General features: G+C 36.0%; 1 protein-coding gene across 3 annotated transcripts in view; it reads right to left on the bottom strand.

Moving 5' to 3' along the window:
* Adgrb3 (adhesion G protein-coupled receptor B3) overlaps positions 1-19,112 on the bottom strand; it is a 705,185-nt gene that overhangs the window by 270,548 nt on the left and 415,525 nt on the right. For all 3 annotated transcript variants that reach the window (XM_005404463.2, XM_005404464.2, XM_005404465.2), the window contains one exon: positions 8,386-8,429. In XM_005404463.2, the coding sequence (XP_005404520.1) occupies positions 8,386-8,429 (44 nt within the window). The remainder of the gene's footprint in view (positions 1-8,385; positions 8,430-19,112) is intronic.

Genomic DNA, 19,112 nt, shown 5'->3' with positions numbered 1-19,112 from the left:
GAAACTACTTGTTTTTCATTTCATAATTTATATCTGCCATTTCTCAGACATTGTACAATTTAATTGAATACTACTTTTGGGTCAACAAGAAAGTCATTTGGACAGCAATAAGAAGATGGGACAAACACTCATGGAAAAGCATCGGAATAGAAGAAAACTGCACAACTAAGTGCAACAGCTAGTGAGGGGGTCAGGAAAGCCTGTGAGGGATCCTGAAATGATGCCTGGCACTTTGGAACGCTTGCTAATGAACATTAGTTATATAAATGGATGATGGCTTCTTAGCATGAGTCAGTCAGAGGAAAATGAATTAACTGAACTAAATGACAGTCCCTGTTCTCCTTATTTGATCTATCTACTCATGAAACACTTACTTTTTGAACACACAATGTACTTTAGCTGTCATGTTTATGTTTTTGTCACCCTCAAAAAATACTGTCCCAACTTAAGCTTTCTAAGGCAAGATTTTTTTGCTCACGGATACATGCTTAGATCTTGGTTCTCAAGAAATGCTTCTCTAGTAAATTAATGGACTTACAACTCTTTATTTTGAAATCTCTTCAGTAAGTATGGAATTTATAAAAATGAATGTGACACCCTTTTACTCTTTAAATAATCAAGTCTCTAAATAATAAGACATTGCTGTATCATAAGGAACAAAACACAAGCATTACAAAGATATGTATATAAAGCTCTTTCGTATTTCCTGAGAGGTATTTTATAGGAGACTGTTCACAGGTGTGGAGATATTGATTCAGATTTCCTATTTCCATCAATATATTTTCTGATGAACATTTCTATTAGAATACTTCTAGCAATATAATGCAGTGATCCAGCTTCCATGCAGATCTGGCCTGTGTTTGCAGCACCTCTAGAACCTCTCCCCTCAATTTAAGGGATTTCGGGTTAAAGCACTATTATTAAGCAGAGGAAAATACAAGTCATATTTGGGGAAGGGAAATGCATCATCATCTTCGGCCTCAAAGAATCCACACACCAATAATTTGTAAGTTTAGTTAACATCATTAAACCTAGCAAAATGGAAAATAAAGCACTGTGAATGAGAATCAGTAGGGAATAGAAGATAGCAGAAATGAACCAATAGTTATTTCAAATAAAAGAATTATAAACCACAAATTATAAAATAACTGGGTATAGTAGGTTAATAAAAAACATAAAAATAAATATGCCTGTATAAAATAGGAAACTGAAAAGTAATGGATCAGACTAAAACTGCATCAAATAGAAACACTAGAAATGAAAAAAAGGACAACTTAAATTTTAAACTGCATGAATAATTAAATAATGTTAGACAAAACTGAAGAGAGAATTAGTGAATTGAATGGTATGTTAAAATGAATAACTAAGAACCTCTGTTACTTTTCATCACTATAACGAAGTATTTGAGGCCGGGTAACTTTATAAATGAGAAGTTTATTTTGGATCATACTCTGGAGATGGAGGGTCAAGGGTTACATCTGGCTAGGAGCGAGTAGGGTGCTGAGGTGTGCAGGGTTTCACGAGGCAAGAGACAGACAGCAGGATTGTTCAAGCACCACACATATAGCAGCCTCTCCTTCTGTTGCTCCCTCTTGTCTTTTTTTTTTTTTTTTTTTGTCTTTTTGAGACAGGGTCTTGCTATGCAGTTCAGGCTCGCTTTGAACTCACTTTGTAGCCCAGGCTGGCCTCAAACTCACAATGATCCTCCTGCCTCAACCTCCAGAGTGCTGGGATTACAGGCATGTGTCACCAAGCCTGGTTTATCTTCTATCTTGATGACCTTATTTAATTCTAATCACTCCCAAAGGCCCCATCTCTAAACACCATAGTCAGATATTTTCCAGCTTCTTAGGGAAACACACTCAAACCATGTCGAAACCACAGCAGAGTGATTAAAAGAAAACAAGGATATGAAAGATAGGTTATAAGATAAAGAAGACAGGAAAAGCAGCATTCAGACTTCTGGATGAAGATAAGACAGATTATGGGAGAACCAGTATATGGAAAAGTAATGACTGAAAATTTAATGGAGCTACTGATTCTCTGTACTTTATCCTGACAGTACTTGCAAATGTTTTAACTCATTTACCCCAATGTGATAAGTAATCGATATTTCTTGTGTGCCAAGAGAGAAAAATATGCTGAAAAGTACTGTGTGGGGAAGGAGCTTGCATCTTTTTTCCATAAAGGATTAGAAAGTAAATACTTTAGGATATGCAGGCATTATGTTATCCATTGTGACTTAGTTTTGCAGGTGTATGTAGCACAAAAGCAGCTTGAGACAACACGTAAACAGGCATGAGCAGATCTGATAAAACTTTCTTAACAAAAACAGGCAGTATGGCTCTGTGCCATAGGCTGCAGTTTGCCAATTCATACATTAGAGGGCCAGGGCAAGGGTTATAATAAAAAATATGTGGTGTCACTTAACCCCCAAGGTTAGCCCTTGAGGTTAATATTGACGGAATCAGGCAGTGTTTTTGGAACTTTATAGTTCAAGCTAATGGTCATAATGGATTGTTAATAGTATTGGAGGCAGTTATATAAACTTTATCCATTAAAAAGTGGTTGTCTATATACTCACAAATTTAAGAATACTCTTTCAAGAAACCAAACACTTAAGAGTCACTATCATAAAATCTACTGTGCAACTAAAACACTCTGCAATTGTTTGAAATATTTATTGGATACAAAAGAAAGTTTTGCCAAAGAAAAGCTGAAACAAGGTCATTTTGAATTATAACAGCTTTATGAGAAAGTGTACCATTATAGATATCACAAAATTTCAAAAAATAATGTACAGTATGAGGCAGAAAAACCAAAAGTATATAAAGACTTGTTTATTTTCCTACCAATGAATTTTGAATTTTACAGTTTGTTTTAAAGAAAATTAAGATTTTGGTATTGCTTTTTATACTACTTTTAAAAAAGCATGATCTTTTGCAAATGGAAAAAAATTACCAATCTGTAAATCTGAAAAACAATAACTATCCTAAAGTTGGCCCTTGCTATTTTAACTGTGATATATTTGACTTTTTGGTAAATTTTCTTTAATTTATAAGAACTTTGATAAAGTTTTGATAAAGTAAAAGTCCAATACTTTCACTTCTTGTCATTGTGAACATAATCAAGGAGCAAGAAGCATAAGTTTTTATTACTAGAGAACTGATCTTTGACCTGAAGAAACCAGGGGAAGCCCTGTGCAATTCTCTCTTTTTAGGTACACATCTCCAAAAATTTATTTTACTTTTGCAGTTACATCAAAAGCAGGTCTGAAGGAACTTCCTGAAGGTACTGACTGAGGAAGGAATATATCAATTGCCAGTCAAATATTTATTTTTTTAGCACTCTAACTACAGTATAAGGCAGAAAATCCAAAAGTAAATAAAGATTTACTTTTAGATTTACATTATCTTAGTAACTAACTGATAAAATTGAGTATGTTGACACCTTGGTCATATATTACACATACAAGGAATTACACATAAAATATTAATTTAGAGAACTGAACGTGTATGTTTGTCAAATAATTATATGCTATCTTTTTAAAGTATTGATGGTCATGATGGCCTGTTACATTTTTAGATATTTATGTCCAATTTGTGCAATAAAACTAATACAATTTCTTGAAGTAAAACGATTTTTAAATCCTGTCTCTGGTTAGCTGAAATCACCAAGACATTCTAGAAACTGTGGCCTATGAGAGAGATGACCCTAGACATGCTGAACAATTTGAATGCAGACTTTCTTGCTGCTCACAGAAATGCTTCAGTTAGGTAACTGCAGATTTGTAAAGGATTCTTCTATTTTTTTTTTCCAAAATAATAAGACTATCATATGACTGTTTCATGTGGTTAGCTATGTTTGGTCTATTTTCTTTCTTAACTGTGTAAGTCTCCAACAAGATCTCCTCTTTATTGTTGTGGATCCTTTCTTGTAATCATAAGAAAATTAATTTCTGCTCATATTAGGATTCTCCCAGTGTGGCCCACTTTGAGTCTCATGAAAGAACTTTATCATTTGGCTAGTCCCTGGGTGGAACGGTTGACTATCCAATAGCAATGGTGCTTTGTGCAATTGCTTTGAATGCCGACGTGTAACAGGTCACTCTTAGCATGCACATCTAACGTATGTCCTTAATGCACAGGCATGCCAACCACTCAGAGCACAGAGCCAGTGGTGACAGTGTTGCAACAGGCCCAGGTATTGCCTTTATACTTGCTAGGGGCTACACTGTGAGGCAAATGAGATGGCGATTTCCAATATGAATGATGAAAAGAAGGGAAGATATTCGGAATAGGAAGGAATAAGGGTAACAGAATCATAGGAATCACTTCAATTATTTTACTTTGAGGAAAAAAAAAGCATCAATCTCGGTCAAGATGTGACTATTGCTGTCCCCAACTCTCATAAATCAACTTGACATATAGAACAATGGGAAAGTTCAGCACCTAAAAGCTTTGGTTTTCAACTATGAGATGGACAAATAAATTACAGATGGACCAATCAGTGTTTAGCAGTAGTTAAGCAATGGTCAAGAAGTTACATGACAACTCACAGTGAAAACTCTGGGTGTGGTGGCTCCTGCTCTGGGACGCGAAAGCAGGAGAATCTCAAGTTCAAGTCCAGGCTAGACGACTTAAAATTTAGTGAGACTGTCTCAAAATTAAAGTAACAACAGCAAAAAGGGCTGGGGATGTAACTCCACACAAAGACCTTAGGTTCAATCCCCAATTTGAAGAAAAAACAAAACAAAAAAATCCCTGAAATTTGTTTAAAAAGCAAATATGATCTTTCATAAACCTGACAATACCTCATAAGTGATTCTACTAGTTCCACAGAAAAAGCTATGGGATAATTTAAAGCAGGGACTATGGGCTCCCTAGGGAATGTAGTGATCATACATAATGAAATATTCAAAATCCAAACTTGACAACTACTCTAAGAACCTGTAAATTATCAATCCTTCAAACAATAACCTTGTACATCATTTTACAGAAGATATTAAAAAGAAATACGTCTCCTGTCTAAAATAAGCCTATTTTTTTTTTAATTTTTTTTTTTTTTTTGGTACCAGGAATGGAACTCAGGACCTTGCCCTTGCCAAGCAGGTGCTTATGCCACTGAGCTATATCCCCGGCCAAGCCTATTTCTGAGGTGAAAAAAATATTATTGGTTTATTTTATGGGTCAGATGTGATGCAGCATTTTGGACATCCTGTTAATTAGTGTGTCAAAGCAAGATCATAATATGTCTAAAACTGTGGTACCTAATAACAGTAAAATAGGATGCCTTTGTTTGATAGTCTCAAGGTAATAGATTACTCCTAGAAATAAAATTAATTATTTGTACTGGGCCTTAGTATTATAAGAAGGTTAAGCATCCTCCCTTCCATTTCCAAAGTTAGGCCAATTAATTGCTAGAAATACTTATTTATTGCTGAGAGAAATATTTCTTAAGTAAAAAAGATACCTGGAAGACTTCAGTTTTGCACAAAATTCACTAATATTTGTTGGATATACTATATGCAAACATAGTAAGTATGAAAAGTGCAACAAGCAATGAGAAGTTGAAAGCATCTCTTTTATGGTGCCTGTTTTCTACTGGGAAAGACAGAAAAACAGCAGACAAGTAGGGAAGTGAGACATGATGAATACACAGTAGGGTGGTAAAGAGAGACATGGTCAGAGATATAATCAAGAAGGGGGGTACAAAGAGGAATCCTGCAGCAGTTTACAGCATAAAATAAATTAGAGACTACCACAATAGCTTTCATCACTGATGCTATGCCTGTGTCATGCAGTAGGAGCCAGGTATGGAAGAAATATGGGCAGTAAAGTATTAAACTTCTAAGTCATATTTTGAACTTAAAATTGAGGTTGTCAGATATGATATACAATATAACATTTAGGTAGGAAATAGGGTTGATGTCTATGGCTGTGTAAATCTTAGTGGATAAATGGACATCAGCAAGTATTCACAGCAAAATGCACAAAGGAGTGACCCTGTAGATATTGGTGAATGTGGAAGTCTAAGGTGGTCATGAACTATGGGGCCCTTCACATTGACAGCCTGTTTTAAAGTTTCATAAAGTAAAACATGTTCATGCGTCGTTTCTGTAACTAACATATAGACAAAATTAAAAATCAATTTTTAACAATTAAAATGGATAGAAACTTTATAAATCAAAACCAGAACACAACTTCTAATTTCAGCTTTCTGACTGCAATCTCAAAAGCATCATTTAAGCCAACCCTTTTCTGTATTAAAAGAAACAGCATTATATCTTCACTGTTGATTATACTTGAAGGATCTATACTAAAATTTAAAGGCACTGCATCCATAAAAATATTGGGCATATTAACATGAAACGATCGAAATAGAACAGGTGTAGTAAAAAGGATATAAAATTGTCTTAATCTTCACTGTTTAAAAACGCAGCCAGAAAAATAATTTTAATGATGAAACAATCTGGTAAAAAGTGTAATAGGACAGAAATTCTATCACCATGGGGAACTTATTGATCATTTTTCAGATACAACAAAGAAACATGAACTACACTGATCTCTTGAGATTATCTGCTTTGAAACACAAGTAAACACACTCCTTCTCTGAGGATGAGGCTTTTTCTTCAAGGACAACTTCAAAGTTGAGTTTTGTAAAGCGATGCACATTCTTTGTGATGGGTAAGAGTCACGCTATCAGCAGATGTTAAGGAAAGTACAGTGTGATGAATTCCTAAGGTTAACAGTGACCTCAAAGACCAAAAGGTTATAAATTAAATTTAACATTTTGTACTGTGTGTGCAAGGAAGCTAATAGAAGAACAAATAGAGGAATGTTTCCTCCTGTAGCGTTCCTTTAATAGTCCTAAAGGACTTTGGGAGTTACTTTTTCCTCTGTTTAAATCAACACAGAAGCATACTCTACCCATCAAAAGATAACAAAATTAAACCAGAGTTGGTTCTTATTCAAAGACATAATCAAAGATAGGTTCTTATTCAGAGAACCAAAGTTGAGTCTTATTCAAAGAGATAATCAAACTCACAGCTAATGTGAGTTTAGGGGAGAATATTTTTCTTGAGTAGAAAATATTTGATCAGATTTGTATAGCACTGTATTCTTCTCTTGGTTGTATACTTAATAAGCAACATGTCAAAATAAGCCACCAGGGCTTGTGCAGTTGTTGGGAGAGAAAGTCTGGGAGCACTTTACTACCTAAATTTCTCTATGAAACTTCGAGAAGAATAAATAATGACATCAGTAAAAACAATCAGCTCATATTACCACTAGGGGAGGGAATATCCTTAAGGTACTAAGGTTCGAACATCCCTAAAATATCAGCACTTACAGCAAATAAGTATGTTTAATCTTATTGATTGCTTATCAATTGAAGATAATCATATAAATAATATCAACACTGTAACACTGAGAAAATTGTTCGGGGATTTTCTCTTTTCCTGGAAATTCTGAAAATATCCCTCTTCTTGACTCTTTGGTTAGAGATAACATAATAAAATCCCAGATATAGATCACATTTGGGGTGGAGAATATCAGGAAAACTCTTAGAAGAAAAAGAACCCCAAAACTTGTGTTCCAGTCAACAACATGCACATAGCAGTATAAGCTTTTGGGACTGATTAATATTTATTTACCCTCTATGCCAAAAGAACAAAAAATAAGAAAGAAATACAAAGAGTTTATAACCTACATAAGTACTTAAAGTGTTAGAATTTAATACTTAACTATGCATTTTTCTGCTTCTGAGAAATAAAAATTGCAGAGATTTATCAATGTGATAATGAGGAGTTTTGGCCCGAACAAAAATGTATAAAGCCCAGAATCACCCTTACTTAGCATAATTATTTTCTTCTGTGCATGAATTCATAAAACATGAGTAAAAAATTAAATGACAATCAAAGTTTTCATAACAATACATTTTGGAATGAACATATAAATATTGCATTATTCTGATAATAGACTCAAGGGCATACAAGTAATGTTTTGGCTAAATGATGATAGAGATTGCTGTTTTGCTCTGCAGTGCTAAGGGGAATTACTAGGCAAAGATATTGAAACAGGCTTTGAGTTCTATAATTCTAAAATATTAAGCTTTGACAAAATCCTCATGGAATTTACATCACACTGTTCCTAGCACTTAGATAATTTGACCCTATCTTGGGCAGCAACCTGATGGCATCCTGACACTCAAAGACATTCATCATGCTGCCTGCAGACTCAGAGGGTGATGTGAGTGGCTTCTTTCTGCATATAACTCACATCCCACTGACTGATCATCTCCCAGCTAACTAGCTGGAGAATGAAATAATTTAATGTACTTTCAATATTTAGTCCAAAGAAATGGAAGAAAACACCTGTTACTTACGTTTTTGAGTCATCCCACAACACACAGTAAGGATTCAAAGTACCCTAAAAATAAGCAGAGAGAGAATAAATAAATCTTGCATGTACACATAAAATATCAAAGGATTATGCAAAATGCCAAGAGAATGGCAGGTTTCTTATCTCAGGGAAGGTACTTTAAATATCCTTTGTCGATATATATTTTTTTTCTTAAGAAACATGCATTTCTTTTCTCACAGATTTGGTGACTCATTGTGTGAAATTCTACAAAAGCAATATAGTTGTTCCAAATACCATCACCCATATTAAATTTTGTTGAGAACTGGAAGTGAAAGTCTCATATCCTGCAAGTTTATATTTTATAAGTTCATTTGTCTGTAAGTTGAGATTTCTACTTCATGCTTACTACTCTAAAATATTAACTGTGGGATTCATCCAGGGAAAACCAAGTGACTCACAATGTTTACATCACAGTGCAACAGCCCCGGCGATACACATATACAGCCACCACCTCCCGGGCCCCTTCAGCCTCGGTTGGTTCTTGCTAGCAGAACAAGTTTGCATTTGGATAGAATTGGGTTTAATGAAATTTTTAGCAAGTCTGCTCGACTTCCACTCACTTTCCTAATTATGTATCAAGCACCCACTATGGCACGATGGATGACATGATAAGTTTTCCTAACTACTTTCTGTTTGGAAATGTTCTAACCATTGGAATACATTTTTTCCTTTCTGCTTGATCAGATTTATTGGGCTTTATTTTATTCTTTGAAACTAATTTAATTTTTCCTTTAATCAAAATGTTTAGATGTCTACTTCCAAAGAGTCTTCTCTTGCATGGAGAGTCTCCTTAAGTATATTTTGTAGGTTTCAAGTTTCCTTATCCTCCCTCTTACTCACTTCCTGGAGTCCACACTTTAAAGTGCATTTAGGGAAACCATCCCCTGTGGCCAGCCAATCCTAGCAAGGCTTTACTATTGTCTCAAATTTAGATGTCACCTTCCTAATAACTGAATTAAGATTATGTCAGTGATCTGATACTCTCTTCCTGAGTTTGACAGGTGTTACTCATACATAACAGTCCTTTAGGAGATATTAAATTCTGATTTCAGCATCCCACATATTCACTATTGCTTCTAAGCTTTTTGTCATCGAACCATTAAGAAACAAACATGATTATCTATGTGCTCACCCACCCAAGTCATTTTGACAAAATTCATGAACAGGTCAACAGCATTTAAAACATTCAGTCTGCAAACAAGCCATTGTCTCCCTTCTTTGGTGGCTTGCTTCCTTGGTAACAGTCCTTGGGGCTCAGGTGAGCCTGTAAGCGGATAATCACTGTGTTTGGCTGAGAGAACTCTTCAAAAGGCAGGGTCTTTCTCGGGTGTGCCTCTGTCAGTGATATTCATGGGGTACATTGTAGAATTGTGTTAAATATAAAAATGAAGCTCACTCAAAGTTTACAAAACCTACCCCAACTGTACGTATTATTTTTTCTGACTAACTTCAATATTGTAGCACTTCAAGTATTCCCCAATTCTCTCAAAGATGATATTCAAGATATCGTCCTTCTTATCAAATGCTCCTTCCTCTACACTGGGCTCCTGAGACATAAACACATCCCCTTCCCTGAAAGAGGGTCACAGTGCTATAGAAGGGGACAAGGTACATACTTATGGGCTGTTCACCAACAAAAGGGAAATATAAATGTCAGTAGTTGTGTATTCCTGAGTGGAAGATAACTGGTCTATGCAGGTCAGGGCAAGTTTCATAGAAGTGGATCCCCAATCGATTCTTTTTTTCTTTTCCTAATTGATTCTTACAGAAGACACAGATCTGGATGTTCATGGGATGACAAAAGAAATGGTGTTGACAAATGGTTTCTTCCATTGTCTTATGGGATCTTACTTAGCTTCCTTTAGATTTTTCAAATACCCTGTGATGTGTGAATACATACTCAGCGTAGCTAACATGTTGTAAAACGTAAAGTAAGTTATATTTATGTAGGGTTTTAATCAAAGGGCTCCAGAGCACTGTATACACAACAATACCCTTGAGATATACAACAAAGGGTACAGGAATCTAGAGTTCATGGATATAGAAACCAAGCATAGGTGAGGAAACAGAGATAATATATTCTCTAAATCTAATCCTCTAAGTTTGGTAGTCTATGGCTTACATTAAGTCTCCATATAAGAAACTCTAAAATCATTTTTCATAACATGTTACAATGAAAAAAACATTAGAAACTATAATATAAATTTAATCTTTGGATACTGTTTCTTGTTTAACTCCCTAGAAGAGCTTTTAGATGGAAGTATGAAGATGAGAAGTGCTTCTGTCCTTTTTATTGCATGTCTTTGCCAACATGTTGTTCGACCCTCTACACTCTTCACCTCTTAACTGTGTCCTTCTCTCCTTTCCTGTCCTTCCCACTGTCAGTCTGAGAGTCATTACGTGTGCCAAGTACACCAGCAAATTGTGGATTTCTCTATTCAGGGATGCGCACAGCAGTCAGATACGCTTCTATGGATGTTTATTCTAGTACAGTCATGAACAGATAGGAAGGAAGGCCGAGGTCAATAATCTAAATATGCAAACGTTAGGAAAATAGAACAAAACAAGTAGAGAAATCTTAGTTCCTGGACAGACAGTTACTGAGGCAATAGGAATGTAAGATGAGAATCATAAAACAAACACCAATGATGAATGAACTCTGAAAGACTGGTTAAACTATTCTACTAACAGTCTACTTGTAAATATTGTTATGATTTTCAGACACTTTCTCAAAGGGACTGTGCAACTCTCGTCTGGTAAGGAACACATAAGAAGTCAGTACCAGGACACAGGAGCCGGAAGGCAAGTGGTATGAGATGCAATGACGGGAGCTAGAGGAAAATGAGCAGGCTGGGAGCTCCCTACACGAGCAGAATTAAACTAAGCAGAAGTTGTCAGGTAAATTAGACAGATGGCTGAGGAAGATTCATGTACCAAGCTGTCAATATACTTGACACTTAAAAACATTAAAACTGCATGTATTTGAAAACTTTTGGGGAAGATATGTTAATCCTGACAAACAAGTTTTTGGCAAAGCAAACAACCAAACAAACAATCTGCCTCTCTTGGATCCACTGAAAATAGCAGAGTTCAATTTAAGTTAAACAGTTTTAACCAGCCACTTTTAAGCATTTTAAGAATGCACCACAACCCAAATATCCTAATTACCACAGATGTTCTCCACACCACTTTCAAGGATGTTTGCTATTTTCTTTTACTTCTCTCCCTGGTTTCACAAGCTTGCTAGCTTCAAAATGTTCAAACACTTTTTTGGGTACATACTCTCACATCAACTGGCACGGTTATTATTATTAAAAGTGTAGAGTCTTTGGTATGAGAAATTCTGAGATTTGGAGAAAATCTAGGAATGAGCTTTTAATAATTCCTTCTAACTTTCCTAATTTTTATTGACATCAAATTTGGAAAATTACTGCTCAAGGCAAAATCAACTAAATCAATGTATTTACTCAATACTAGAATACAGAGGCAACTTTTTCAGTGCACATCTATGAGTGATTCTTTTCTTTGGGTCTGCCTAACTTTTCTGTCCTCTGACATAACATGGAGAAGTTAGGCATCCTTTCCAGCCTCCGTTCTCCGTGGTTATACAACGACATTCACAATAGGAAAAATTTTATTCTTTCCAAACTCTCTTCTAAATCTCCCCGCCACCCAGAAGAGTTTAAACATTTCACTAATGGAAAACAGTCTCATAAAGTACAGAGGTCAGAAGAAAGACCTAGAAGATGCCCCAAACAAGCTCACCATTCATTCACTAACTCATGCAGAAATTGTGTACTTAACATTTATTCCTTCCAAGGGGACTCCCTAAGGCATCATGAAACAAGACTGAATGAAACAAAATCCCTGCCTTCTATATTTCACTGTAGTCTTGAAGGGTGTAGAAAGAGACACAAAAATTCTCCAAGACCAATATTTAATACACTAGGTGCTATAAGAAAATTGAACTACAGTGAGTAGAAAACGAGGAAGGAAATGGATTGTCACCCTGCATGTTGGGAGGGTATACCAACAAATCTTACTAATTTGAACACACATTTGAATGATGTTGGTTACAGAAAAACACCAGAACTTTACAATAAATGTGAATAGTAGCCAAGTTTCTTTAGATTTTTGCTTGATGCTTTTAAGGGTTGAATAAATTCCACTTATTTGTTATCTTATTCACAGGCATTCTATCTTCATAATGCTCAAACACTTTCTCTGAATATACTGTTAAATCAGTGGCACACTTATTAAATAGAGCCTTTGTTACCAGAAATTCTGAGATTTGGGAGAAATCTAGGAATGACCATTTTAATAATTCCTCCTTCTAATCTTCATAATTTTCATCAGCATTAAATTTGGAAAAATCACTGCTCAAGGCATACTCAACTAAATAATATGGTAAAAAGGTTTCACCTCTATTCATCTAGCAATTTTGAAATATACAATCAATATTATTTATATGTAGTCACCATTCTGTGCAATAGATCACTAAAACTTATTTCTCTTGTCTAACTGTAACTTTGTGAGGTGATGGATGTGCTAATTAGCTTGATTTAATTCTTCCTCTTAAACATATATCAACACATCTCTTTGTACCCAATAAATAAGTGCAATTATTATTTGTCAATCAAACTCAACTTAAAAAATAACATTGTTATTTCTCAATGCTTTTTATTCAAACTTGTTTCGTACTTGTATGCTCAGTTACCAGTGTAGACACTTCACAACTTTCTTGCAGTTTTCCTAGCTCTCTTAAAACAAAAATAACCTCTTGCCTGTGGAGGCAAAACAAGCAGATAGACAAAGTAGCTAAGGACACAAGAAAGGCAAGGACTTCATCTTAGCTATTTTAACATTTCCCCCATTCAGATCAGATGTGCCAGGGTCATTCTTTCTGTCACATCATCCAGGGAAGTGGACACTGGCTTCTCCATTGTGGATGGATGAGAGAAAAACCCTACACTGATACTATCCTGCCTCTGTTTAATTTTCTAACCTTTAGACAACAAGGCATCATATAAAAAGATCCAGTAGCGTGCTTGCTGAGCAGGTGCAAGGACCCAGTTCAATCCCCAGAGCATGGAGAAAACACACACACACACACACACACATACACAAACACACACATGGTGGGGGCAGAGCCAGAGGAACAAGGAGGAGGAGGAGGAGAAATAGGAGGAAGAAGAAGAGGAGAGGGAGGGACTTCCCCAATAAAGTATAATTGCTGTGATTGTACATAACAGATATTTTGCACGAAAATATTTTGCAGTTTTCTCAAGAATACTTTCAACATGGCTGCCCTGATTTACAAAAGACTAATTTCCATGCAACTTATAATTTTAATGCTACTTGAGAAAGGACACTTCAAAAAAACCTCAAAGGAGCTAAGAGGCTCGCCAAACAGCCCAACAGTAACCCCTGAGGAGGCATAACTGATCTTCACATATCTGTCTGTCTATCTATCTATCTATCTATCTATCCATCTATCCATCTATCTATCATCTCTTGAGGGAGAGAGAGAGAAAGAATTTTTATTAACATAGGTCTTAAATATGCAGCAGATATGTATAAGCAACAAAAATTACATACAGAGGCAGCAGTAGTAACAGTTAGTGAAAAGCTGGGCTACGTATAAAGAGGGGCTCTAAACACTGCACCAGGCTGTGGCAAAAGGCTCCAGCTGCACCTGTGACTTAATAAGTAATAAGAAGTTTTGGTTCCCAGTTCTACCAGCCCTTCCATGATGTGCCCCTTCAGCCTCTCTTACACTTACATCACGTTATTTGAGTGTACTTTCAAGTAACTCTCAAGTAAAGATCTAGCTTCTTGTATCGGTGGGCTATAAAATCAAAATGGCAATATTTTCTTTTTTTTAATAATTTTTTTTTTTCTTTGGTTTCTTTCTGGTACTGGGAATCGAACTCATGACCTCGTGCTTGCCAGGCAGGCCCTGTGCCACTGGGCTAAATCCCCAGCCCCTAAAACGGCAATATATTCTAGGTACTAATCCTGGTTACTTTTGTGGCATCAGCTTTATGCACTTTGGACAATAGGTTTATATTATCTGGAACCAGTCATTACAAAAGGTCTTCAAAATACAGTCCCACAGCAAATTCTTATGGTCCAATAGTAAAAGTAAACAGATATCTTTATTTAGTGTATTCATTCATCACTATTATATTTAAAGTAACAGGACATTAGATTTTTTATTGACAAAACAGGGAGGAGTCTGAATGGTCTTAAACTCAACCTGTTTTATTTGGATAAACAACTCAAAATAAATTGAGGTTAATATTGAAAGACTTAGGCTGAATGTTGTTGACTTCTATCACATTTTGGAGCCATTATTCAGGAATATTTTGTTTTGAATTTCTGGCTATAAAAGGAAGTTGAAGGATTAACAATCTGTTAATGTTCTTGTACTCTTTTCTATACTATCCAATGAGGAGGTTCATGAAACAACAAAATCTATATTCCTCTGTCTCCGCTAGTCAGAGGCAGCCTTTTAATCCCTGGTCAGGTGGGAACAAATCCTTGTCTCAGCTCAAAGCAGTTATAAGAAGGCAGAATTTTGGCCCTTCTGCATCACTCAAGAATAACAAAAAAAAATCTGGGGCATCATGGTGACAGATACAAGAAATAAAGATATCTCAAAAAGAGAAAAGGGAAATCATAATAATTTTAAAATTGAAAACTGCCGCTTCAAAACACCAGCCTAGTTTAATTCATCTTTTCTCTTCTTCCAAAACACAATAAGCCTGGGCAATTCCCTTTCATCTAAAAATTGGTTGACCACTGATTTCACTTGTGAATAGACAATTGTTATCTCCCCCCACACAGGAAACCGAGAGAGACTGGCAAATTTCACAGATTTCCACGGCCAAAACCACAAATATTCTCAGCTCCAAACTGTAGTGTGCTTTTCTCTCCAGAGACATCCTGCATTCTTGCATGTGTACTAAAACTTCTCTCTAACAAACCCTTCCCATGCCTCTTAAACAAAGATTTCCCCTCCCTCTCCCTCTCCTTCTTCCTCTCCATCTCCCTCTGTAACTGTCAAGTCTCTGAAATCTACAGAGCCTCATTCAGAATCAACTGCTATATTCTTGCTTATTAGGAGTATGGAGATGAAATAGTCAAATGGACTTATGAGGATGCTATAGCAAGCAGTGTACTGAGAACCGGTTAAACCAAGGAGATAGTTTTTAAGCAGAATGACAGAAAGGCCATTGGAGACAAAAATCAGGACTATTCATATCCGTGTTTCATCACTCTTCACCGAGTGGTGGCAGCTATTTAATTGGAACACAAGGAGATAGCATGTATTTAATTCAGGTTCTGTTATATAGTTACATAGTGGCCCACATTAACCAGGAGACACCATTTTTATGGATGTGATAATATCTTGCTTCGCTAAGTTGTGAAATATATCAGTACTCTGAATGTTGTTTCCTGATGAATGCTGTCTGTGATATGGGAAGTAGTAAAATATAGAACCACAATCAGAAATACTTTATACGTGTGTGTGTGTGTGTGTATCCTTCAAAAATCATTACTTCTACATATATGTCTTAGATGTAGAAGTCTAGATATGTCTAGATATGTCTTAGGCCATATATGCCTAGATAATTACACAATTTCCAGTGGGGGCACACAGTCTAGTCACTCAGCAAACACATGGGTCTTTTAGCATCTAAAACCTAGCCAAGTAATCCCTAAATCACTAGATTCCATACAGCACAGAGCTTAGCTTTTACATTTGAAAGAATACGTCCTAATAGTAATTACACAAGGTTGTAGCAGAGACAGGCGCAGACAGGTGAACCTCACTGCTGCAGTCTGTGAGCTGGCCACAGGGTTGTTTCACAAGAACAACACAAGTGCAGATATGAGAGCGGGACGTGACATCTAGCACTTCACTCCCCAGGACTCTTCTTTTGGTTGTCTAGGTGGTTTTGCCTCACAGTATCTTCCAGCTCCCCCGATAGCTCACCACCTCTCTACGAGGACTATTCTGACTGTCTGGTGATCCTTCAATCCAGTTCCCAAAGTGCTATTACAATAAATAGGAAAAAAAAGTACTCTCCAGTGGCTACTTTTCATTGGATAACATGTGTCATTGGTATTACAGTACATCTGATTCCAAATGATACTATTAATATATATTATAATTATATATTATTATACAGAACACCACAAATTTATTATCTCGCAGATTCCATAGGGCAGAAGTCTAGAGAGTTCAGCTGAGTCTCTGGAGTTTCACAAGGGTGAAATCAAAATGCTGGCAGGACCACACAGCTTTATGGAGTATCTAGGGATGAATTTGTTACACTGTTTTGTAGCTGGGGCATTAAGGTCCCCATTTCCTGGTTGCTATCTGCTTTTCACTGTCCGCATCCCTTAGCTTTGCCCTTTATCTCTGAAGACGGGAAAGGTAGGCTGGGTCCACCTTACATTGCTTCACTTGGGTCACAGCTCAGAAAAGGTTTCTGTTTTTAGTGCTCATGGAAATAAACACAATATAATCACAAAGTCCAGAATAATTTCCCACCTTAGGGGCCAAACTACTAGTCACATGACACAGGCATGACTTTTGACATGTAAAGAACACATAGAACACTTGTAGTACATGTATGCTTTGATATGGAATCACATGAAAGTCCCTTTTTTACATGTAACACAACACATTCACAGGTTCTGGGGGTTAGGACTTGGACATCTCTAAGGGGCTATTATTCCTCCTATCACATAGCAATTGACAAACTATCACCCACTGAACCAATGTGGCCTGCCACCATTTTTGCAAAGAAATTTTTATTGAGATGGATCCATGCCTATCTGTTTATAAACTCTTTATGGTTGCTTTCCTACTTCAACAGCGTAGCTGGTAAGCAGGAATCATTAGGCTCTGACACCTAAAGTATTTATTATCTGACTCTTTATTGAAAAAAATTAACATCCTTTGCTCCCATAGTTAGCACAATTATTCTGAAATCTTTTTGTACACTATTGATTATATAGTATGAATAAAATTAAAACAAACTGGAAATGTGATGAGGATGTTTGCTCAGGTTTAGAAATTTAGGATGTGAAACAATGTAGATAGAGAACAGTTTCTATCACAATTTCAGCTGCTGGAAGAGCTATCAATCTTTGTCTAGTTAGCATTTTACGACTGTCCTATAAAAACCACCAAGGAACTTCATGCAAGCAAAACATCAGAAATAGCTTCCAAATGAGCTAAAGCTAAGGTGAAAATGTAATTTGAAAAATAAAAGGATACAAATACCCCTTTATGGGGTAAAAATTGTGGATTCATACATTGGAGGTTTTAAAACCTTGCCAAATGATTTTTAATTCTTTAAGTTATTAGCCTTTGATATTCATGGAAACAACCAGTGGTGAATGTTTGGGTTTCTTTGCGTTGTTTTTAATGCTTATCTAAAGAGAATAAGTATCTCACTCTTGCTTTGTCTTTTCTAACTAGGATGTTTAAAGGTCTTGAAAAGTTTATATGTTAAACCAAATTTGTTCATTTGTTAGCTTGTTAGTATGCAAGCAACTATGACAAAGAAAACAGAACTCAAAAGCCCAAATTCCCATGAGATATTTTTTTTTTTGCATGTGACAAATTTCAGATATACAAATATATTTGATGGCTTTTCCTCAGTTCTGAAAGATAACAGTAGCACTCTAGTTAGACCATTAGAGTTGCTGGCCAATGAGGAAAAACATTTTAATGGGTAAGATTATATTACAGACTACCATGGCCCAGGCCACTTTTCTGTTCCACACAGAGCTATGTAAAGACTTTTCCTTTGGAAAGATAATACATTTTCAAGTGTGCAATGTTGATAAAGCATGAGATAAATAAGATGCATTTATTTTATATTCTAGCTTATCTTTAAATTTGAGAGTTTTACTATCCATATTGGAAAGGCCCAGGGATCCAGAACTGCCAGATCCAGGGTATCTCATGGTGAGTGTGTGTGTGTGTGTGTGTGTGTGTGTGTGTGTGTGTGTGTGTATGAGTTACTCTGTTGCACTTATTTAGGGCTCAATGAATTTTACTTTATAGTCTAGCTTGTCTTTAAATTTGAGAGTGTTACTATCTGTGTTGCAAAGGCCCAGGGACTCAGACCTGCCAGATCCAGGGCATCTCATGATGGGTGTGTGTATATGTGTGTGTGTGTGTGTGTGTGTGTGTGTGTGTGTGTGTGTGTGTATGTTACTCTATTGCACTTATTTACAGCTCAATAATTATTTTCAGTGAAATTATGAACGTTTCTTATGTATTATAGGATCTACCAATTTGATAAATTATAAATGTCACTTGAAAATTAATGATGACATGCAATCAGTATGAAAGGCAAAACTCTTTGTCTGAGAAAAATAAATTTTCTCTCTCTTAAAAGCAAACTAATGCCATGCCTGAACACTAAGGATGAGAAACCCCAGCCTATAGATCACGATACTGAAGCCGTAAGACTGAGAAACTGAACTACGAGTAGTGTCTAAGTCATTCACGACTTTAGAGCTGGTTAAAACTGCAATTGGTTATGCTAAATACAATTTGAAATTGCAACATTCCATATTCTATTTCCTATCTCTACCAGTTCCCCAGGGGCTTATTATATTTAACATATTGTAAGTGCTATCTGTTTAAAAGCTTTTTAA

Source organism: Chinchilla lanigera, unplaced genomic scaffold (genome assembly GCF_000276665.1).
Source record: "Chinchilla lanigera isolate Chin_1 unplaced genomic scaffold, ChiLan1.0 scaffold00087, whole genome shotgun sequence".
Classification (NCBI taxonomy): domain Eukaryota; kingdom Metazoa; phylum Chordata; class Mammalia; order Rodentia; family Chinchillidae; genus Chinchilla; species Chinchilla lanigera.
The sequence above is the reverse complement of the archived record's forward strand: the minus strand, read 5'-3'. Positions and strand labels throughout refer to the sequence as shown.